Below are 25324 nucleotides of genomic sequence, written 5' to 3' on the forward strand. Positions count from 1 at the left end.
TTTGCCCCTTTTTTTTGCGTCTGATTGCAATGATCCGTGTGGAAAAATATAAATGTTGCCTTTGTGCCAAGATCACAGTAGGAAAAAACCATTGCAGAGAGAAAAAGTAATGGTAAAATAAAAATATTACGCGAGCTACAGGTCCTGACCAACAAGGTTCAGATGCGTTCCTTCAAACATCAGGCAAGGAATTTAACCGTGACAGAGAGAACATGCATTTTGGACTTGATATCAGTAATATAGTCAGTCCTTCAGTGACTTCCAACTTTTTAAAGTTGCTAATAATGTCACTGTTACTTTGTGTGGCTATTAGAGCTGATCTTTGTGATTTTGCATGAATATTTTTTTGCATTGGGGCTCATTTGCATAGTAAGGGGTCAATTTTGTGCCTAATGTATGCATACTGCCTTATTTAAATACGTGCAAATAGTGCAGGAGCACCAAGACGCTATTTGCTCGGCAGCACAATAAAGGGCTTTAAGAATTACAAGGTTTCTTTGTGTCTTATTTGCGCAGGTTTAGCTGTCGTAGAAGACGTGCAATCCTTTTGTGAATTTGCCCCTTGGTGTCTGTTGACAACTTGGTCCTGAAATAGCCTTTCTATGACATTTGACATTATAAAGTAAATGAGACTTTCAAAGCCAGACCATGCAAAGACGTCTTAAGCTGTCCAATTTTTTTTTTCTCAAGCTGTGCTGCGCTTTGAATGTGTAAAGAAGGACGAGGGCTGGTGACAGAAATATCACTTTCCTAGACACACTTCTATCCCCTCAGCACTACAACCCACACTTATCAGAGCCACAATTTTAAAGCTGCAGTGGGAAGTGTTCGCCTGCAACTCCCATCTTTGTATTTACACCAATTATCACATAAACTCTAATTACCGAGATCAAGGCAGCCGGGAGTCCATAAACGCAAAGCGACACGGAGAACCAAGTCAGCTGACAGAGAGGGAAGGTGACGATAAATAAGGAAGTATCAATTAGGCATCAATGACGCGATGATGCATATGCGTGCGGGAGGGTGTCACACAGAGGGAGATGGGAGTGTGAAATGTGTGGGGGCAGCAGGGTCCACGGAAAGTTGCACAGGCTGTGGGGTCTTGTAACTCACACAGCGCGCTGACACGTTGACTGTACGACACGTTTCCACATTAACACCACAATCAGGCACTTCTCTTGTGTCTCGGTGAAAAGCGGTATTTATCACAGCACTGCACTGGTTTTAAGGTAACAATTAACACATGCCTATTAAAGGGGCACGCTGCAAAGTCAAAAGGTATAAAAGTGGGTTCAAAATAAGAACAAATTAATATCTTGCAGCAGTCGTCATAATTGGAGGACGAATTTGACAGTTTAAACTTCTGTTTAATTATAAGGATGAGAAACTTAATCACAGCTGGAGAAAATAGAAGCTTCTTATAATGATTTGAAATGGATCATAGACCACGCTTGAACCTCAGGTTAATCCCGATAAATTGAACTTGATCAAATACTATAGCAGTAAAAGAAGTATGGCTCTGCACATTAATCTAACAAACGCATAAAACAGGACTGGCTCAGCTCTATAAATTAAACTCTGGCTGCAATAATGCTGATCAGGCTAAAATTCTGCCAGCACTGGCTCAAGCCGCCTCTGTATGTCTGAAGTCTTGTTATCCCCTTGTCTTGATGTGGAATGGTGTTATCTGTTCCCCTCTCCTTGTGCAGCTTGGAGTTTTTTGTTTTTTTTGCAGGATGGTCCGATGATGGATTTGCAAAGAGGCTGTTTACAAGAGAGTGTAGAACATTAAAGAGCTGCCAGAAGGGCCATTAACATAAATGTTTAAATCAGACAGACAAAGTTATGCACCCAAAATTAAGATCTTTCCTGCATTAATGTGCCACATCTGCCTTTGGTCGGACAATTAGTCCCCTCTCATCCCATCCGATTCTCACTCAGTGACCAGTGTTTACAGAACAAAGACATGGGGTAGCAGATATGTGGGGCGCTGAGGCAGCAGCTTCCAGAGACCCCACCAGGATTCCGAAAATAATTGTCAGTCTTGTATATTATGATGGAGTCTGTGGTGTTGCTCTGAGGTCTCGCAGACCCGGGGTGAAGCACCAGACAGTTTACTTCTTCTTTTTCCTCCGCTATCAACACATGGCTCCACTGCTGATTTAAAGGCTTGTAAAAATGTCTCATTTTTAAATACTGTTTGCATGCTGGCCCCTGGAAGACATTTCATACTCAGCAGATTTACATTATGGCCATTATTATGATTTTATGATGCCAAAGCCTTAAAAACTATTTCCCTAAAAATGCTTGGGAAACGGCAGAGTGTTTGCAAGTGTAAATATTTGCCTACGCTGTGTCTGAGTTATTCTCCCACCGAAAAGCCAAAGGGTCCCAGACTCAGACATCACCGGTCACGTTTTCAGAGAGATAAAAGCTTCTCCCAGTGTGGGTTAATGACATGTTTGTCCTTGACCCAAAATCAATCTCACAGGCTTAAGTGGACTTCCAAGAATTTAGAGAAACAATGAAGAACAAAGTGCCACGTGAACGAGGAACGATCGTGAGAAATTCTACCAGAGTGTCATGTTTCTAACCTCTTTGCTGTGATAGCAGATCGAATGGATTCTTATGGTGGTAACAGCAAGGATAAGATGGCAGGGCTGAAATAAAGCAGAATTAGCCTTTACTTATCCTCATCCCTTTCATTATCTTGTGTTTCAGGACATCACAACCTGTTTTATCAAAACTAAACGGCATATTCCATAAACTTTTCTCAATCTACTTCATGTCTCGGAGATCTTGGAAGCACCATTGGAAGCAACCAAATGTAGCTGAGACGAATAAAGCACGTGAATTGATTCCTACCATCACCTGGGTAGGCTGTTGATTTTGGGGAGAGTTATTGCTGTTTTTCTAAGTGCGGCGCGGAGATTTGCTGGAGGGCTGAGTGATCGATTCAGCAGCCTGGAGCATCCTAGTGTGTTTATACATGGCTTGTATGGCAGCTTTCATAAGACATTTACCCCATGATTTGCGATGAGCTTATGTGTGAATAATTAATGGCAATTAATCCTTAATTACAGTAATTAGGCAAGTCACAGGAAATTAGGCTGCAGCTGGAGAAGCCCGTGCCTAGGAAAAGGGAGGACTGGGGCTGAGAGAACGTGCCATTTAGTGACAGTGGAGCCGTGGTGATTGTGTGGCAGGCCTGCACCGGTGTGCTCGCTTGCCAGCAGAGATAAGAGTATAGAGAAGACACAGATGCTGCTGGCCAGTGAACCTTTCAGTGGTTAGCTAGGCTTTGAAAGCAATCACAGGCACAGAGCAGCAACACACCCAATAAAACCCAACTATAAATGTCCCAGCAAGGTGACCTCTGACCTGAACACTGCTTAACTTCCCCAGTTTGCTCTACATTACATGCTAAGAGGTATAGTGAAGCACTCCAACGGCTTGTGACTGATGAGCTAACAGTAATTGGTTAATGCTACACATCAAGTTCCCTTTTTTCTCACTTTTATAAAACTAGATTTACCACTTACTGGGGCCCCCGAGGCTGCAGACTTTAGCACCCAATATGTTGTTAACACCAAGTTTATGAATCTGCCGTGGCTGGAAGGGGGAGATACTCCAAGAAATATCTATTTGTACCTCTAATAAAACAATTAGCGCGCTTAGAATTATTAGAGGAAACTACAGCCGGCAGAGTTGTTTGGTTGCTGATTTCATTGTTTGGTAATGGCGGGAGAGATTAGGGTGGATGTGTTCTGGGCAAAGATGGAGCAGAAGAATGAGGACGAGGCGCTCCGCATCTCGCTCGGAACTCATTTGTGCCTTTCCATGCTTGCCTTGATGAATTTCCGCTTCTTTCTGCTCCTGTTGCTTTCAATTACACTCTTATTCACAATCCTAATTGATATGCCAGTCTCAGTAGATGAACCATGGACTTTTTACGGTCCATTTTTCTATTCTTAGACCAACGTTTCCCCATGACAAAACGGGACTATGGACATCACAGATGTGAATTTTGTAGCCTTTTGTTTTCTTCCGACTTAATTTACAACAATATAATGGTGTAGTGCTTGATTAAAAACATTTGAATATGGTAACATTTTAATCTACAACATTTCAAATGAACTTCTTGCGGGCCCTCAGCTGTTTTGGGCTCCCACAGTCATCACCTCCCTTCATGCATTGCATACTTTTTCATTCTTTCTTTTTTTTTTTCACGGAGGACTTTTAAGCTAACAGGGAATGTAAGTGAGTTGAGGAGGCATCCAACTGTGATATTACATTAACCCATAGTGCTTGGCCATGTCTGTCAGTGACTGCAGAATAAAGAGAACATGCTCTGCTCTACTCTTTAGCCTTCAGAAGTGCTATTAGAAATAATGAGGATTTATAGTAAGATAAAAGACGCTCTCCTTGCTCCTCAATTCTGAATAGCCGTTCATATTCCACCACCAAAAGCTGAATGAGGCTGATTGGATGCATACACAACCATATTAATATGATTAGTGTTTGCATCATATTATATATTGCATTGCGTCCCAGTTCTCTTGTATTCATACACAACTAGATATCGCCTTTTCCTAGGACATTCACTCATCCTGTATATGTAATATAGTCTTCTAATCAGAGCTCAATAGGTTATGTTCCTGAGCCATTCAATAAGCAACGGCTTCGCTGTCACACTCAGAGGCCCTTAGCTTCTCCTTTATGTATAACACGAGCAGGAAGCCACTGAGTGGTTGGTGTAACAGTACCTGAACACCAGCAAGGCTCCTCTCTAGCACAAGGGGGGGAGATGCTGCTCACGGTGACAAGGTCAGCATGTTCTACAGGCCCCGCACATACATTTCTCACTATTAGTAATATAAATGAGGCTGTGTTAGCCGTAAACTCACAGCATGGTGCCTGTAAGCTAAAGGGTAACTGCGCAACAGCAACGCCTCCAAATCTCCTCCTGAGCAGGTCTGACTACACGGGAGTCTGCAGAATGAAAGATAGAGCCACCTGCTAGAATCGCATGTCTGGTATGAAGGTTTCTACAGATGTCAGCAAATAATCCAGTTACATTTTTAGTTCAATTTCAAGCTGAATATATGCACATAAGCTGCTAGAACTTTTTTTATTCCATGATAAATGTGACAGAATGTGGTTTATGTGCAACATTAGCATGCACCCGGAGACTCATCCAAATGTGTTGCGCGTACAGCTTTAAGTGGGAGCAACGGAGTTTGTGTTGTTAGGGGCATTCTTGTATCTACAGTGGTGTTTACTCACATTGGCAATTAATTATTAATGCAGAAGCACTGAGAGGTTACAGTGATATGGCGCTCAGGCTTTCCAAGCACTGTCTATATATGAACAGTCAACATAGTGAGAGCTTCAAAGGGACCCCTCTGAAATGTTTCAGACTCTCATGGAGAAAGCTTATTACTGTTGAAATGTTTTTCTAGGAGCCCCAGATATTCTTTGTGAATGCTGGAAAATATGGAGTATTTTTTTTCTGTTTGTCTATATCAAGAGACATGTGAACAAAGAGACAGTCAGCATTTGCAGCTCCACTTGGCGTGAGTACTGCAGTTCACAAGCGAGAACTTGTTTGTGCACAAAAAATTGTTTTTACGAAAAAAAAAAACTGTTAAGATTCGACGTAGACTAAAGATGCAGGATTCCATTTACCAGTCCCAAGAATATATATACATATTTCTTTTTCAATACATCTCATCACACGTGGAATGTGCACGATGCAAAGCTCATCAATTTTCTCCCATTCATTTCGGAGATGTGATGTCCAAGTAGACGCAGGCTGTGAGTGTTTTAAAAATGAGTCCAGAGATAAACATCAATTGGCAATCTGCTCTTTTTGAGGCGTCTTTGTTGCCTGCAGAGCCTTTACTGATGACACCTCCGTGGATCCGCTAATGGAGGAAGACCTGTAAGGCTATCCCCTGGCCTTTGTCTGACCCCTTTGTGGAGCTGAATTCTTCAGATGTTTGCAGGATCAAGTCACTTAATCTGTAGCACAGACAGAGGAGAAAGAGGACAGGGAGAGCATGGAAGAGGGAGGAAGGGAGGGGGTGGGGGGTGGGAGGGTAGCAGACAAGCGCCTCACTCTGTCTGAGGGCAGAGCATTCAGCGCACAGGGTAAAGAACTGCAAATGTCTGCCTGTTCTGTTATGCACCATTGTTTCATACAGAGCTGGAAATAGACAGGAACAGTGTAGCAGGCGAGCTCATGGCAGGCGGTGCGTTTTATTACTGCGAGGCCATAGACTTAGACATTAGTGAATATGGCTCATTAAATGGCATGGAATGTTACCATTCTACATAATTCCTCCTGTATCGTTGTTGTAAATGAAATCCTGTTTCTGTCTCTCACTGCACTCCAGTCACTCTACAGCCATTACAGCTTTCCCATCAGACCCTAGCACTCTTTGAAAGCAGCTATCTATAATTTCAGGTCCGTGTCACACACAAAAAGCCTGCTCTACAAGCCCTAATGGTACGCCGTGGTTGATGTGGAAAGGATGTAGCGCAAATAGGGGGGAAATCTGAAGAAATATTTGAGAATTAGGCGATGATGTATTCAGATGGCTGGAGAGACCAGGGTGGGCAACAAATATAAATAATGTATGTGGCAGGCCCCCCCTGAACATAAGCTGGAATTTGCCGCCGCACTTTTTGTTCTCAATCACCTTGATGAAACAATCCTGAAGCGATGGCTGCGTGAATGAGACCACTGACAAGCTGATTTTCCACCCCTGGCATGAGGCTGCTTTCTCCACTTAATGTTCTCCGATAAAGTGTAGCACAGAAGTAAACTAGGAGAGCCTCCACTCCTGACACATGTGACAGTATTTGCATCAATTATGCAGTCTACAGCTGCGGCAGGAGGGAGGGAGCGGGGAGAGAGAGAGAGAGAGAGGAGGAGATAGGAGAGAAAAGGGTTTGTGACAAGATGCAGAGGCAGAAATGAGAATTTCTCTTTAAAATGCATTCCTCAGAAAATAACATTCAAGATCATTTACATGAAAGCGGCTGCAGCGGTGAACTCGACAAAGCAGCAACGAAGTCTGTGGAGCGTTTTGACACTAAAGACTTTGGCAAACAGAGTACAGTATAATGGAGGGTTCTTTGTCTCCTCTGTATTCACTGTACGCAGAATATCTACCCTGAAGAGCAGTGGAGGAGACAGTGAAATGAGAAGAGAGACTGGGATTGAGCTGAGAGGGAGGCTTGAGTCCCAGATTGCTGAATTCTACCAAAGGAGTTGGGTGTGAAAAGCCAAATATACAGAGCTCTGTAAGAGCTGGACTACAATGACGTTCTCTAAATAAAAAAAAAATCTAAATTTAAGGTGTTTAAGACAGAATCCAATGTTTTTGTTAAAATAATGTGCTACATTTGAAGATTTTATATCGGGCTGGCTAACAACAAAATTTCAGTAAACGTGCGTGACAAACAACATTAGCAAATCCACGAGGTAGCAATTCCCTTAATACCTCAGTAGTCGAGGGAGATGCCTGCTTAGTGGCAGAGGAAATAACTTTTAAACAGTGTCCCAGTTTCCAACGGACTCCATCACAAAATTTTATTTCACCGTGTCCAACCCTATTTCACATCCTAGTTAAGTACACCTACAAATCTGCTGTGCCATGGTTTCCAACCTCTCATACGCATGTGAATCCACACACACACACACACACACACACACACACACACACACACACACACACACACACACACACACACACACACACACACACACACACACACACACACACACACACACACACAGAGACACATCACCAGGCCTGTCACTGCCTTTTATCCATCGTCAACCTTCAGCTGTATGGTTTATCCGTAGTGACACTATAGCAAAGTGCTTGACTGCTTTTTGCCAACAGACTGCAACACTTTAACTGTACTTAGTCATGCATCATTATGGCAGACTCAAAGCGGTGTGTCTGGGAACGCCTGCAGATGGTGGAGGCTGAACCATTTGGAAAGGAAGCCTCTGTGACAATGATGCTTATTGCATGAGTAAGTGTGTATGGACACAGGGGTGTATCCGTGCTGAATAGAAGTAGAAAAAAAAAAAAAACAGTGTTAATAAAAAAGGGTCACTGCTGCTAATTCAACAGGCTTGAGTAAACAGTCTCAGTGCAGTGTCTGTTTGGGAGATATGATATATGAAATCAACATGTACGTCTTTGTTAGAGGGATCCTTTTATGTGTGTATTGATCAGTCATTGTTTACTCCAATCGATGCCGACTTTGTGAAATGCACCTTCCTCTCTGTTCTTCGCAGAGATTTAACCCTCTCCTCGTCACATTTCAGCGCTTTGTTCTCCTCTTCAAACCTTCCTTCAGCTGAAAATGTGATAGCATTACTGTCACTTGTCACTTTCTCTTTATTTCAACAGATGACAAAGCTTTTTACGTTCGGTATTCTGCTCCACACATGGGTATTTCAACAGATCTCTTCTGCTATTGAAAGATAAATGTTAACTTCATTCAATGGAAACCTCATTCAGGGTTCATTCAAAGCCTGACTTCTTTATTCTTTAAGGAAATGAAGAAACCATTAACGAAATATTCACTCACGGAGAAAAGAGAATCTTATCTTTATTCTGCATGACCATGCAGAGCCATATTCCTTTTGACATCATTATGTAAAACCAATTTCTCTTTCATATCATTTCCGCCGTACTGCATTACCACATCTATACACTCGCTGTTCTTTATTACAAAGTAGGTGGCCTAGAGGAAAATATATGCATTCGTTCCCCGTGGCATAAAATATGCATATAGGTGCCTCATTTCATCTCCAATCTGTGTTATTCCTTTTCAAATTCACCGTTGCCTGCAGTCCCTCTTTAATATTTAATTTGACAACTTTTTAATCTGTCTTTATGGGATGATGAAGTAATAGTCAGCTGTCACAAGAATGATTGAATTATACAATGGGACTGAAGTGACTCATAGGTTGTAGGCTTCATTATTTGTTTTGCTTGAGCTTCTAACTTGAGCTTGAGGGAACGAATATCCTTTCACACACTAATTTGTCTTCCATCTTTTTTCATCTTTTCTCCCACGCCCCCCCCCCCCACATGAGGCGGAGCTATGTATAACATTCATTCATCATTCATACTTTGTTTACTAGCTTTTAGTTTTGAAGCAGATCAAAAAACCACAGCCTGTTGGTAGAGTACTTAAAAGACAGCATTTAATTGTGTATCCATACTACTTGCTGCTTTTTCCCAAAGCCCTCCACTTATTAGTGGGAAGCACAGAGCAATGATAATTACTCCCAAATCTTTTCTTAGCTCCTCTGATCTTTAATGATCACAGATTATCCATCACGCTAGCTAAATAATTAGCACGGAATGTCTGGTGAACAAGCCGCCCGACAGATGCTCCCGACACCCGCATGGTGAACGCGGGCGACCTTTCTCCTCAGCAAGGTGACCAGAGAAGAATCGTTGGAGAAAACAAAACAAATAGATAATGGAGCAACTTAAATGAACATTGCAGCGGATGAATGATCAGCTCCTGCTAACTCCGTAGCACCACCTCTGCCGGCCTCTCTGGCAATCTGGCCATGTTGGGCCCCCACTGTGGAACAGCATGGCACTGGGAGTTGTGGTAGCCAGTCCCCCTCATAGCCCCAGGCTGCCTCTACCTTTGGTACGCTACTCAAGGTTGAAGGCATCCCAGTTGGGTGTTTAACAGTGATGTGCTCGGATCCGAATGGCTTTTTCTCCCTCTTTTTTTTTTTTGACACTATCTGCACTGTAGAGAACAACACACAACTTTTCATCTTTGGAGCATTTTTTTTACATCTACAATGTAGATCCTAGTTCACTATTCCAGCTGTAATATTTCCATAGCAGACCTTTAAATCCTTACACCGCTGTAATACTCTCGTAGAGTAGCAGGGGTAAGTGATTTGAACCGTTTTACTGTGAGGATCTGCTGTTTGCCATACACGTGCAGCTTTTGCTGACATTCATTTTGAAACCACTCGGAGCACTTGCGACTCCGAGTAACAATGCTGGGGGAGAAAAGTGCCTGCTGAGCTCTACAGTGAATATACCTCTGACCCAGACCGAGGAAAGGGAGATTTATGAAATCCACATGTTTAATACATTTCATTTTGTCCGAGGGATTTGTATTGCTTACCACAGTATTTTAGGGTTGAAACACTCTGTATAGTCACAGCTTGTAATGTCTGAGGAGAATAAACCCCTGTCTGGTTCTGGCTGCTGAAGATTTGTTTTATAGCACCTCCTTTTTTTTTTTGTTGCCTTACACACATCAGCCATGTGCTGTCTGAGATATTGCATTTTATTGTGCTGAGGTGTTAGGTATACACACCCTTAATCTTTAATGCATAATCCCTTATAAATCCGCTACATAAATGAAAAAGATAACCCCTCGTATCAGCGTGGTGACGGGAAAATAAGATAGCTAGGTAATTTAATAAAGGATTGAGGCTGGCCCCGGTGTGATACGGTGTGTGACCTCTGTGTATTCATTGTGTAGCGCGAAGCAGGTGAGCCACTTGCTCGTATAAGAGTAGTTCTACTCCCATCCAGGGAGTGTACCAATTGCGGTGACAAACAGAATGCACCATATGGATTAAAAGCGTGGGCAGGGTCGTCACTGAAATATTTGCTTTCCCAAAGTGTTGACACAGTATGGGAAGAAAAAAGGAGAACCACAGCTGCGCTTCCCCGCTGTAATCAGGTAGCAGTAATCGCAGCAAAGTGTTTGCTTACCTAATGGTGTTTCCATTTTGTGTGAGTCTCTGTGTCCTCGGCTTCCCATTTGAAGCACAGGCAGGAGGCTTCGCGTTTGTTCTGTGTGTCTGTGAGAAACAAACAAAAAAAAAAGACGAACTGATGAATCGTGTGAGTAAGATAAGACTTTAAATAAAAAATAAAAAATAAACGTCACAATGGTCAGTCGCTGCTGCAGGAAGCATCGGGTTCATTTAGCCGCTGACCACATCGAGTCATAAATACTCCTCCCGGGGAGCGCTTGTTTTACATCAAAAATGCACTTGAGTGTAATGTTGACAGATATAGCTTGTGACGAGTGATAGTCAGAATGTATGAGCGCCCATTATGCCGCTGTCAACCTCTGGTGCCAGACTGAAAATAAGCAGTTCACCTCTGTTTTCATTCAGGAGAGTGCAGCAGACAGCACCGGCTTCTCCGCTGTATTTATTGACTTGTTTTACTAGCCTCAAACAGGGTGCTTTTATACAGGCCTGCTCAGTCTTAAGACTCTCCAGACATTTACATTATTCCTGACTGAGTTACACACACGGATAAAGCAGCACGTCCGCAGGCCTGGTTAGATATATATGCTCCCTCTCCACCTCTCTTTTTCTCTCTTGTATTCATACACACTCATGCACCATTTTATTACCCCACCATTTTAGATATTGTTACACAGTACTTTTTCTTCTATTACTGATTCATATTCCCAACATTGAATCATCTTTGGTAGTGCAAGTGTTCGCAGTCATGCTTATTAAATGGCTTTCACTATTTTAGAAGTGGATAAAAAAACTGGCATGTTTGAATACTGCATTAAAAAATGCTTTTTTTTTTAATGCTTGTTTATGCTGAAGCTGATCAAGTTGTGGTAAAAAAAAAAGCATAGATTTCAGGAGGCTCTAAAAATCCTCTTTCGCTGACTTATCTTCACAACTGCAGAGGAAGATAATGAATGCCAGCACTGGAGTCACAGCCAACACCATGATCCCCCCCACTCCCACCCCCTCCCCAGCCTAAACCTCCAGCAGTATTTAGATGATATTTCATTTTAGAATAAACCTCTTTTCTCTCCCACTGTGAAGATATTGAACTCTTTCACACAGATGTCATCTTAACCAAAGCTTATTAAAAAGATGGACATCAAAGTTGTTGGTGCCCATTTATCTTATAGCACTCTAATTGGCCACCACAGGCAAGAGCACAACTAACTCCAAAATAGGAGGCGTGGAGTGGTTGGACTATAGGAGAGGATGTCTAAAGACCTCTCAGTGGATTCATTGCCAATAAATCCTCTAGAATGAAAGCAGGGCTTTTCTGAGCGGGGTATGGAATTTTGCAAAATACATTATGAAATGTGATACGCTGAATTAAGTGAACACTTATGGCCACAGGGTTCGGTTTCTTTGTTCCGGTGTGTTTGTTTTTTTTGGCTACATTGTCCCGCGCCTGACCTGCAACTTCGATGTTTGCTTGACATGAAGCAATGCACTCTGAAAAGGTCATACAGCGCCGTAGCCATGACTGAAATGAGATTTCATTTTGCCAACTCCCAAAAAGTACACTGCATTGTTTTGAATAAACGGCGCACCACAGTGGATGGAACGGATTCTTTAGCCAGAGTCACTGCTACTCCATCAAACCCCAAACACACACACACACACACACACACACACACACACACACACACACACACACACACACACACACACACACACACACACACACAACACACACACAGGCCTGAGGTGAATAATGTATTATGTTTTCCACTCAAGTGGGCAATAAAAAACACAAAAACAAAGTCATTAATTGCCCACATACAGTAACCAAATGCCATCAAGAGCCTGTGCTCTCATTAACCTGGCACCTAATTATCTGCCTCCAGTCTGAGTCCTGACAAGCACCAGCGTCTGAACCCTCAGCTCGGTTGCGTTGCGTTGTGTTGTGTCAGCACTCGCCAACCGCAGCCAAGGCACCATTAGGTACAGAGAAGACAAAAGCTTCTTGCAGCAAAGGTTCCCTCTGCACGCGCCGCCACAATGTTCCTCCTGTTAATGCCTTCCCTTCCAATTAAATCTGCAACTGTTAATTATTGTAATTATGAGAGTGAGGCCCCCCCCCACCCCCTCTCCCCTCTCCCCTCTTCCCTCTTCCCTCTCCTCCCTCGCCGGTGTGCAGAGACGCTACGGGAGCTGTTGTGTTGCTTCAGCGGCGCCTCGTCTCTGCTCCAGTGAAGCCCTAGCAGGGAATTGGATGCGGAGGGGGACTTGGTACACATGACAGGGGTGACGTGAGGGAGATTGCACGGTTCATCTTGGATAACTGGGCGAGCAAGTCACAGCCGATGGCCACGCCTCCAGTCTAACTCATTAAATGGTGTGTAAAGTACACGCTGGGAATAATTAGCACCAAAATAACCTTTTTTTTTTTTTTTTTGCTACATTGTTCGCGGGGTGTCGCACCTAACACGAAAAAAGGTGGAGCATCATCCGTATATGTGTACAGTAAAATGATTCAGCTGGTCAAATGAAACGAGGGAGATGATTGTTCTCAGAGGAATCATTCATTTGCTTTGAAACCTCATGTTATTTCTCTCCTTCCTTATGGTAATAAGAGGCTCTATTTTTGCCACGTTCCTTTAAAGAGACACGATGGATCCGAAGTGATGTGTTGAGTATAAGGAGAGCTGAAAAAGAGTGGATGGCAGGCCGGCTGCCTGTTAAGTCTCTGCGTGTCTCAACATCCTCTTTGGCCTGCTTCTGTCACAAGCTGTTGTTTGGCCCGGTCTTGATCTGCACAGCCACTCCTTCGCACTGCACTCTGCAGCCCTAGCAGTAACCTGCAACATCAGGCTGGGGATGCTTGCAGAAGCAGCACCGAGACACTGGAGGTGGATGTGTTTTTCGAGAGAGAGACGCTCGGAGACTCAGCACGTCAGGAGCAGTCTTATTCCGGCGTAACCTCAGTTGCCTCGTAGCAGAATCCTAACACGCTAGCACAGCTAGCAAAGGATTCCCGGCTTCACAATTTGGAGCTGAATTCTCTTCTATAAAAGACACTGAAGTAAAGAGCAGCTCCTTCTGCTTCAGGCAATGCAGCCTTTTCGTGGATACACTGCAAAATCTAAATGATGGACTGTCAACTCTCTTGCAGAAATGCCACTGCAAAGAATAATCTCTCTGGCAGTAGATCATGGTTGGCTGTATGCTACCAATGCCGTTTCTTTGTTTATGTGAGCATGTAGCCTTCACATGCAGACATGACTGTATGCACATGAACACATATAAACACACACAGACACACAAATACAGAACGCATACACGAAATGCTCCAAGCCTAAATCCTTTCGTTGGGAGCATACAGTGAAATATATGGGATTAATAACGTGAATAGCATTATTTTTTCACCTCTAGCCTTTAAAATAATGCATGCTTGGCTTGGTGTCTGGATGAAGTTCCGCCTGCGTATTTGCCTGGTTATCGGTGTGTACAAGACCTGCTGTGTGACCTGGTTTCATGCAATCTCCATCTTCTAATTAGGAGGCTGCAGAAAGGCTGGAACGAGAGGAGGAGTGATTAGTTGCCTTTGGGTATTTCATAAGTGGCTTTCAGTGCCACATTTGCATTATTTGCTTGGGGTCTGAATAACAAATCAGCCTACCTTTGCAGCAAATTGAGGCTAGCAGCTAAAGACCATCAGTACATGAAATATAAAATGAAACTCAAGAAAAAGAAATAAGCAAAACATGCTAACACAATATAGGGGGATAAAATGAAATATTGAAACACGAGACACAATAACTGTCTCAGACGGTGCAAGTTCTGACAACCAGCACAGATATTAAAATATCCTTTGACTCTCCTAGTGAGTATATTTTACTTCATGTTCGTCTCAGATGTCTCTCTGAATAAACACACGAGTGTCTCGGTGATTGCGGCTCACTCTGTGACTAGCAGACCATGTGAACCATGTGAGCCCTATGCTGGAGCCCCATGCTGTATGTGTCCTGTAGGGTCAGTCAGTGTGCTGATCTGTAGCGGAGGTCCTGTCCACTCATTTGGCCAGTCTCCCCTACCGCTGCGTGCGGCCGCCACCGCCAGGCCTGGTCAGCCATCACTACACCACTTGGCCGTTTGCCCACATCGAGTCTTAGAGGGCAGGGAAACAAAGCGGGCAATCGCACGTCCACATATAAAAAACACACATCACAAACACACAACACACACACACACACACAGATGCATGCATGATCACAGCGAGTGACAGTGGCTCTTGTTCACCCCCCACCCCCCACCCCCACCCCCCACCCTCCCTGACTCTCCTTTCATCCTCTCCCTCTAGTCTGTCATGTTGTGTGTCACTTCCCACAAATGTCAGTGCCACCATGGGACAGTGATTAATTTTGGTGTGCTTGGCAAAATGTCTTCAAGATGTTTGTTTGGGATGTCTTTTCCCACCCCCTCCCTCCCTCGCCCGCCCCCTCTCCCTGCACGTCTTGGAGTCGTGGGTCGAGAGTGGCAAGCCCCCCCTCCTTCCTCCCCCTCACGCCCCTCGCCCCCGCTGTCACAGCCTCCTCTTATAGAGGGGAGTTGAGGAAGAGTGTGGGGGGGGGCGGGCTCATCATCATCGAGGGACAAAGGCTACCTGAACTGACAGAGATCTTCTTTTCTGACCAGAGCCACTCCCCACCACCACCACCACCTCCATGTGCTGTCTGTTTAGTGTGTGCTGGTGGTGTATGATGGGAGAAGTCTTGACCTAGCACTGAGGGGCTGCAACACTTCACTGTCAGCGCGGCTGATTAGCTTATCACTCACCACACTGGGAGGAAATACATCATCATTGTAGACAGGGATTCCCCAGTTATGGCCCCGCTCCCTGCCTCCTTTTACTCTGCATTTAATCACCAGACGCTCTGTCCCCTCCAGTATTTCGGCCTCACCTCTACAGCCAACCCTTAGTGATTTTCAATGAGAACTTTTTTTCCTTTCAGGTGTTTTTTTTTTACTGAAATCAGAACAGCTACATCATGTACAAAACGCACTTTTTGGGGCTTGACAGGCTGCTCTTCAGTGCAGACACATGCAATGCCGCGTATATTTCCACAAGAAAGCAGAATGAGCCATCCTTTCAACTAGTTCTTTTCAACTCACTCAACAAAGAAAGTGAAACACAGAGTGGCAAATGCGCTTTGGCTTCCCCACAGTGCGGTATCAGGTATGGTAATTACTCTGCCATTAACATTGGGAATAGTTAATGTGTATTAATGTGTTAATGGCATGTTAATTACTGTACATGCTAGAGTGAGCCCGCAGGCATTCTCTCAGATTCTTTGTGCCATGTGGATGTAGGCCAAGCTTAAAAAAGCCTTTAAGAACGTCGATGAAAGAGGATCCTTATGTTTCATTTGTCAGAACAAAAGATTTTTCAATGGTAATTTGATCCAGCTCCCCGTTTCTGGAGCTGAAAGTCACTGATCCAGGCGCCACGACAAAGGAGATGATATGAAGTCAAAGGAGACGTGGAACGCGGCTGTAGTGACACTGGCCTCTTTGTGAAATGGATACTCTAAGCCCTCTGTAGTCTCCAGTGTGTTGCTTTGGCAGCGGGTTTTAATAACACGGTGGATTAGAAGCCTTGGATCCTGAGTGCCAAGCCAGAGTTAAAGCTCACCTTGGACCAGCCTCAGTAACAGGCTAGATGCCACGGTCCTCCTCCTCCTCCTCCTCCTCCTCCTCCTCAGAGCCGCCTCTCTGCTCACAGTGTCTACTCCGCGGCTTTAAGAGAGATGACCTTTGCAAATATTGACAGAAAATAAATTCTGTTTCGATTAGTTAGCTTTGGGAGACCTTTGCCGATCAATGCAATTAGACGAACAGAGTGTCGATACGTGGCTGGAGCTGTTCACTGGAGCCACTGGGTAGGAGAGGAGCTGCAGGAGGTCAGGGTTACTTGTAATGAACAGGATGTTTTGGAAACAGCGGTGGAAGTAACAGACATTCCGGTGTGTATCGTCAAACACAGTTAAACACACAGGCAGGGCCGCTTTACTGCAACGCACATTTTCTGCAACCAGCAACATTTTAGCATCTCAGAAAAGCATTGAGAAATTGCAGCAACAACAACAAAAAAAAAATGAAAAAAAGACAAATCTCTGGCTTTATCTGCAAGAAGCGCAGCTCTTGCAGCGTATTGTCTGGCATCTGACAGTGTATTCAGTGCGGCAGAATGAGGCAGAGGAGCCCAGAGCCACCCCTTCTCTCTTCAGCAGGCCACATTAACCCAGCAGGGCTCTGCCTTTATGGCTCTCCTGCTCACACTTCAGTGATGAGAGTAAACAAGCAGCGGGCCAAAGGTCAGCTAAGCCCACAGAATAAAAGAGGGCACAAGGGGGGGAAAGAGGTGGGAGGAGAGGAGAGCGGCCCGAGGCAGTGCTCAGATCACTGTCAGGGCTTCAAGCAGGGAATGATGTACGAGACAACGGCCCAGAACCGGAAATGATTATAAACAGAGAACAGGGGAGAGTATATGTGAAAGGGCTGCATTGTCTTTATCTGTCAAATTTGTTACTTCCGCGGATCTGATACGGATGGTGAAACCTGTAAAAAATGAAAAGAAGAACCACCCCTGACTGATAGGGATGGATTAATCACAGTGTCTGCTTTTGTCTCAGCCACAGAGGAGAAATGAGGAACAATCATATAGGCAAGTGCTTTTTCCCCGGTTACTCCACCTGTATTGTTGAATGACAAATGAGACAGATTAAGGACATGTTACATTATTATAACAATTTCAGATTATTTTTTTCTTTCTTTTACATCATTAAATTCGTTCTGGTAATTAAGTGAGCCGGCATCATCAGAGTTGTGCGAAATAACCAGACCGTATATAGATTTTTCATTCTTAAGTTCCAATTGCTCGCAGGCTTTACCAAGGTGACACGACTCCTGCACTTTCTCTTTGCACCAAGATTAATCCCACTTTGGCTGTGGAGGTGGATTAGAGCTAAACTCTGGTGCCCAAACTTGTTTTAATACCCATATCATCAGACAAGAAAAAAAAAGGATAAAGATTTGAGCAGGCAAGAAGCATTGCAGGATGCGACTGTGGCTTTGCAAGTTACTATACAGATTTGTCAACCACACAGCAAATTAAAGATATTATCTTGCTTGAGCCTATTTTGTGGAAGTCGTGTGATGATGCCAAGCTTAGACAGTGAATCCAAAATCTTAAACTCATTCAACAAAGGTGCACGGCGAGACAGAGATACATTGTACCTGTTTTTTAAATCTTTTTTTTTTTTTCTCGAGGCTACGTTTTCTTATTTTTCACATTTTTAGTACTTAAGACAGACGCATCATCCCTCCCAACATGTGCTTTATGAATGGCCAGCTGTAGCTGCTGTGGCACAAATACACCCTGGTGGACTCCTGCAGGGGCCGTCTGCTTCTCGGGGCAGCGCAGTAATCATTTTTATCCCGCTGATTTCCCAAATAGAAATGGACATGTATGATAAAAATGTCACGGCCACTCCGCATGTCAGTGGACTAACAGGATTACATGTCACTTTCTAATGTCTCGCTCTATTTTCCTTTGCTGTGAATGGCCATATCATTGCGCACTGGAACTTTGAGGTAATATATGGTAAGAGACTAGTAGCTCTTTATGGCCTGTGATTATTTAGTTTGAATGAAACCAGTGATTTATGCCCATTTAGCTGAAAAGCCCTGTAAATTCCCTCAGCTGCATTTCCCCTCGGATATAGAGTGAGTGGAGTGAAAGTGACAACTGGGTTTTGTGTGGAAATGTACGCTGTGTCCCAGAGTTATATTTAATATACCTGACATGAAAAACATGCCTACCTACTTACCACCTCCCGCAGCACAAAGGAAAGTGCAGCACGCTGAGCTTCAGTTGAATCAGAGAGTGGGAGTAAATACTGAATTAGGAAAATATGAACTGTAGTGGCAGACAAACCACCAGCTATTAGAGCATGTTGAGATATGAAGCCAGGCACCTGGTCAGTCAACATTTGAATCATGTGCCATTTTGTTCTCATGCCGCACAAACTGGAATAGAAACGGTCGAGCCCGTCCAGAACGAGAGCTTTGGGTGGAGTTGCGCAGATGCGGTGTGCGATGTGGATGAGGGTTAGCGGAGCAGCGGCATATTGTCCACATGGATGGCTTGGCTCTGCAAGCCCTGATGGAGCCCTTGTCCAGCATCTCAATGTCTCCAACACAAATAGCCACATTCATCCACTCCTCTCACACCATTACACAGAGAGGACTCAAAGCCAGCCGATCCATAAATAGAGGCAAATTTGTTTTTCAGTGGCACTGTAGTCGAACAAAACACACGCAGGGATGAAAACACCAGGGAGGAGAGGCTAAAATATGATGCGTTTCCTAATTTGTTTTTATTCAGGAGTGTGTTTATAAGAAAAGATAGAAAGAAGAAAGGTTTTTTTTTTCACTGGTATTTTCTCCAGTGGCTGGCGTGCAGGGTCAGTCGGTCAGAGTGTGGTAAAAGGGCTCCTCTGATTGCATGCCTACTGGCTGACACAATAGAGCCACTAATCTTCTTATTTAGAATCCAGTTGCTGGCCATATCTTAATGAAGCTGTAATGAGCTGTTGAAAATCCTTGAATTGCGGGAGGGATTATTGAATTGAAACAACTCTGGTAATCATAACGTTCGAGTAGCCACTCAGTATTTACTGCCCATTGAGCCACATTTGTATCCACTTATTAGAGCGGATTGCTCGAGCTTGTTTTTGTTGTAATTCTGACCCGCAGTGTTTTTTTGTTTGTTTATTCTCCGTAAAGCCTGGCATTGTGGGTACATTGCAAATGCATCAAGGTGAGCATGTATGCTATCTGCTGGGTGATTACGACTTGCTGACAGACCGGCAAAGACAGAAAACCAGAGGAAAAAACACAGCAGGGTCTGAGAGCGAAAAACAGAATCCATGAATGAGCACTTTACATAAAAATGGCTCCACACTCATTTTGCCGTATGTAGATTTTTACTTCACCAGCACATTTTTATTACTTCTCAGAATATTGCAGATTCAATATTTTGAAAGATTCAAACCTTATAAGCAAATAGAAATGAGGTTACTTCTTGGAGTTCCCAGCATTCACTGTGTCAAAGACAGAGACACTCACTAGAGGTATAGTTTTCTGTTTAGCATCCTTTCGCAGAGTAGAAGTGCCACTTCACCATTGAGCATTTGTCAGTTTATGGATGTTGCTGTCATGTCAGCCTTCACGTACACACAGTGTGCAGCGCAGTGTGTAAATAAAAGAGAATAGACACAGACATGGGCGACAGGAACACAGCACAGACACAGGAGGCACCCAGTTCATACCTGCAGGGGAAACATCTCACTATACTAAAGCAGACTACGCAGACATAATGCTTTTAATTGCTCTTAACAATTCAGTCTAGGGGTCTATTCTATCAGTTTTATCTCTCATTGTTCTAGTTCTACTGTCCCTGGATGACATTAGTTGACCGTGTGATCCTGTTTTGTGTGTTGCTACAGGTCTCAGCATCCGTGGTGCCCAGGAGGAGGACCCCCCAGACCCCCAGCTCATGCGTTTGGACAACATGCTGCTGGCAGAGGGTGTGGCAGGACCGGAGAAAGGCGGCGGATCGGCTGCCGCCGCAGCTGCAGCCGCGGCCTCCGGAGGGGCGGCGGCAGACAACTCCATTGAACATTCCGACTACAGAGCCAAACTCACCCAGATCAGACAGATCTACCACACGGAGCTGGAGAAATACGAACAGGTTAGGAGACTTTGAGAGACTAAAGTTAAAACAGCCAAAGAACAGCTCCAGGATTCTTTTTTTTTTATTGCTTGAAATACCACATAACTCTGTTCTAGCTCCAAGAAAATGATCATAACATGTATGTTTTTTTGGTTTTTTTCACCATTAAAAAGGTTTAAATAACCTTGTGACTCCCACCAGCTATTTAATACTTCAGTTGGCATTCAAATAGACCTATTGAGTTCACACTTCACATCCATCCAGAACATCCAGAAGAGTTTATTCCCTGTATTACCGAGAAAATTGCAGGGGAATATGCTTGATGTGGAGAATGTGATAGCGGTTTGTGGAAAAAAATAGCAGTTTCATTCACTGTTTTGTAGCTGATTATAGAGATCCAAAGGAGAGCCTTAGTCATCTGTGTTAAATGAAAGTATGATCAGCTCCTTCACCTAGCACTTTGAGCCTGCCATTAAACACAGGCATTATGGGCAAAAATAGAAGGTGTAATAGTGATGCCTCAGCAAGCCAGTGAGGTAAATTAGACTAATTTACTCCGTGCTCTCTGAGAGAGGAGGTGGGTACGCGGGGGCACACAACACTTCGCCTGGAGTAAATGCATCTTTCTTAAGGGTGTTTCCAGGTTTTAATTATCTAAATGTAAATACTTAACGAATTTTGCTCAGAGTAATGAGCTAAAGTGTGCACTACGTAAATGAGTTATTCTAATTAATCATGTATGAACTACTGGTTTAACGAAAAGCTGTTTAAATTCGCTCTGCGTTACGGCCGAGCCAAATTGCAAATCTGCATTTCTATTCAAAGATGACTGCACCTTCCATGTCATCAAAGTGATATATAAACAGTGCATTTTGTTGTTGCTTTTAACAACAAGAGATTGCATGTAAAAAAAAACATATGTGTGAAAAATGTACACAACTTTTAGAATATCCGTGAAAGAGCTTTTGTCAGTTCACCGCTGTGACTTGGGACATTTACAGAACTCTTGGCTGCACTTTGTGTCTCTCTGTCACTTGGCAGGCATGCAACGAATTCACTACCCATGTGATGAACCTGCTGAGGGAACAGTCGCGCACGCGGCCCATCTCTCCCAAAGAGATTGAGCGCATGGTGGGAATCATCCACCGTAAATTCAGCTCCATCCAGATGCAACTGAAACAGAGCACCTGTGAGGCTGTCATGATCCTGCGCTCCAGATTCCTTGATGCAAGGTCAGTGGATCATGAAATATGTGTGTATGTATAGTTAGATGTGTATGTGTATGTGTGTGTATTTGGTATCTAGAAACTTTTATTTCTTCCGTATGACCCATATAAGCACATTTAGTTGCCAAGGTCAGTGTGCAGGTCGGAAGTTTGTTTTCCCTCTCACTTTTCTGGCACAGCACACAGTATGAGCACTGCAGAGATGCATGATTTTAATTATGTACATGTTCCATGCAGTATCCATTTTCAAGACAATCATGGCCCCACACCTGAGAACAGTTAAGAATTAAATGAAATGGGGGCCGAGTCATGTGTAATGGATGGAGGGGAGGTCATCAGCAGGTGTTGTGGATTTTCTCTAATCACTAACAGTGTGGGCGCTCTGCGGAGAGCGGCACAAGTTTGTAGCCAAACAAGCCAAGTGGAAGCACATTTGCTTGCCCACTGCCTTGGCGAAGCGCAGTAAACAAGGCAAAATAATCAAATGCTCAACAACATGATAAGTAGTGCCCTTGGGAGGGAAGGGGACCCAGATCTAGTTAGAGTTTGCTTGTTTCTGCTGGAGATCCCTGGGGCTGTGGCACTTCAGGAACAATGCTCAACTGTGCATGCCATGATTTCTATAATGTACCGAGATGCACTCCGACTGGGCTTTGCGCTCCATCACAAAGCCCACCCATCCGCTGCACTAAACTCTCCACATTACACGCTTGGACTGGAGATTGGAGACCAACAGACCAAATTAAACACTGTATGTGTTTTTGCGTGTGTTTGTTTGTGTGTGTGTGTGTGTTTTGTGTGTGTGTGTGTGTGTACGGGCATGTCAGTTTATTGGTCGGAGTCTGTTCTTCTGTGTGTTGACGAGACTCTTGGAGCAGGACACAATATTCTGCTCCTGATGGCCCTCTGAGCCCCATTCCTCATTATTTTCACTGTTTATGTGTGAGATTGATTGTGCAATTTGTGCAATCCAAATGGATGAGTTAATGCTGGTCCTGCTAATAGGCGCGCTCGGCCTTTTTCTCTCGTTCTGCTCCCCACTCAGGCGGAAAAGGAGAAACTTCAGCAAGCAGGCAACGGAAATTTTGAACGAATACTTCTACTCGCACCTTAGCAACCCGTATCCGAGCGAGGAGGCTAAAGAGGAGCTGGCGAAGAAGTGCAGCATCACAGTTTCCCAGGTGGGTAGCGCTCATCTCACAGTAGCCGGTGGGTAATCAGGGTGGGATAAGGCTAAAGTCTAGAGGGATAGTTACCGTAGGTCACACCACCAAGATACAATGTCCTTAGCTAACCTTGACATTGTGGCTTCCTAATGATGCTTCAGTCAAGGCTGGTCCCAGTCAGTCAGAGCAGGGCCACAGGGAGGGAAGGCCTATATCATCTTGGCCTCAATCAAAGCACTATGCTGTCCTTCCTTAGTCGCCCCCCCCAACGCTGGGTCCCCTGCCATTTTCCCCCTCTCATTCCCATCCACCATGTGTGCTCTCTCTGTTGCCCGGTCAGTCACTCGGGTCGTAAGCTGGGAAGAAAAAAATGGCATCATCCATTACGTTAAGAAAAGCAGTTAAAGTCTGGTGCTTCAAAACACCAGATGATACTGGCTATTTATTTGTATGTTTGCTGTTCAAGTGACCTTGCAGGATTCTGCTAATTCACTGTAATATTTTAGACTTCCCCACTTTATCTATAGTAGAGCCTCCTTGTTGGGTAAACCTGAAGGCAATATCTCTCACACCTTACCCCCACATCCACAGTAATATTATCCTGTGCTATGATTGTGACTACTATCTAGATTTTTTTTGATACTCTATTGTTCTATGGTTGTCCTCATGAGACACTATATCACAGAAAAATGAATCTATACAATAATCTGCCGTGTTTTTTTCTGTGTGGGGAGGGGGTGTTGAGGGGTATATTGAGTGTAGTCATGAAGAGTCAGATACTGTAAAAGCCCATTCTTTTTTGCCTTCAGGGGGTGGGAAGCACCATCACAGTATCACAGGTATGTCATAACTTCTCCTGATCCACTGTTTTCATTTTTTGTAACTCTTTTGTTTATGTATGTAATAGCCTCACAGTTTTTCCACTGCACAGATCCTCCCTCCCTCACACTACTGGATCAATGCTAATGTTATCATGAATAACAGTATTTCAAGTTTGAATTTACATTTTTTTAAAAGAGCGGATGAGCAGCATTTGCATCCCACCTTCAAGTCACACAAGAAACACAAACTACTTTTGATTGATTCATATTTTTTAAGCTACACCCATGTTCTCACCATATTATGTGTGTACAAATGTGTCACATAAAACTTTACTTTTATGGCTATTGTTTACCACATTTCTTTTTTTTTGTTTGTTTGTTGTAGAGCGTGGACTTATTGTGTGGTCTTTTGAATCTTTCAAACTGAGATAATCCAGCCCCCCCCCATTCACCCCGTGATCGCTGTGTGCTTTATAGCGGTTAAAGAAATGACCACCGACCCACACAAATGGAGCTCCACTCTGTTTTTTTTCCAAGTGCCTCGCAAAAACAGGCCACCGTTCCAGTTCCCATGAGAACAAATCAGTGTATGCAGAAATTAGAGGGCTTTTAAAAATTCACTTGAACTCATCTCAGGCCCCATTAGTGGCGTACTCCTCGACCGGCGGAGGCCACGGCAGACATTCTTATTGACTTATTCTTAGTGCTTTGGCTCATTTTAAGTGAGTAACAAAGTCGGAGGCTCGCCATGAAGCCGAGTGCGCCGTAAGTGTGTTATCCCTCACCGTGCCCCGGCCTTTCAGAGCCGCAAACCTCTCGCTGGGACCACTCTGAGGGCTCGGGATCAGTCATTTTTCAAACACCCACAAAATACTTTTTGCGGGCTTTGTTGATTGCACAAGCAGTTCATTAAGTAAAAACCATCCGTCGTGAATGGAATGCCAATACCAGTCTGCTGCTCTGCTTGATAGATCGTCGCTGACGAAACACCCTGCATCATTTCAGCAGGGATCATTTCAAATGCGAGTGATGCACAGTCGTCTTCCCTCAGAGCAAAGCCTCTTTACCTCAGGAGATCCCTGCAGCTCACATCCAGTGTTTTAGTTATGTCTAAATGCTACAATGATTATCTTCTAAAATCTTTTCTAAAAAAAATTTCAATGTCAAAAAATAATGATTTGTTTAATATTGAACCCTGAAAGTACAATGATTATTGCTACGATTACCCAAGTGGCTCTTTAAAGACAGGATGCCGTCTTATTCCCTCTGTCACTCTGCATGCGCTGAGCTGGGCTCCTGAATGAAGCCACGGGATTGGATGCCTGTGGTTTGTGTCAGGGTATACGGAGGTCATATCTGAGATAATGTGCGGAAATGGTTCAACATTTTAGGCAGATTCCTCTGCAGAGACTCATTTACATTACTTACATTTTTCTTCTGAGTGACGCTTTTCAATATTTCAGATCATAGTGAATTTAGAGAAGCTAAGACTTGAGCTCTTATTCATTATTAATGTGGCATCTATAATTGATGGT

At 43.9% G+C, this 25324-nt stretch overlaps 1 protein-coding gene across 6 annotated transcripts in view; it reads left to right on the forward strand.

Annotated features, from left to right (window-relative positions):
- pbx3b (pre-B-cell leukemia homeobox 3b) overlaps positions 1 to 25324 on the forward strand; it is a 56250-nt gene that overhangs the window by 24330 nt on the left and 6596 nt on the right. For 4 of the 6 annotated variants that reach the window (XM_054610945.1, XM_054610946.1, XM_054610948.1 and 1 more), the window contains exons 3-5: positions 20350 to 20594; positions 21618 to 21808; positions 22848 to 22983. In XM_054610945.1, coding sequence (XP_054466920.1) covers positions 20350 to 20594; positions 21618 to 21808; positions 22848 to 22983 — 572 coding nt within the window. Of the gene's footprint in view, positions 1 to 20349; positions 20595 to 21617; positions 21809 to 22847; positions 22984 to 23777; positions 23808 to 25324 lie in introns of all 6 variants that reach the window. The other 2 variants (XM_054610947.1, XM_054610944.1) reach the window with 1 other exon arrangement.

Source organism: Anoplopoma fimbria, chromosome 13 (assembly GCF_027596085.1).
Source record: "Anoplopoma fimbria isolate UVic2021 breed Golden Eagle Sablefish chromosome 13, Afim_UVic_2022, whole genome shotgun sequence".
Taxonomy (NCBI): Eukaryota; Metazoa; Chordata; class Actinopteri; order Perciformes; family Anoplopomatidae; genus Anoplopoma; species Anoplopoma fimbria.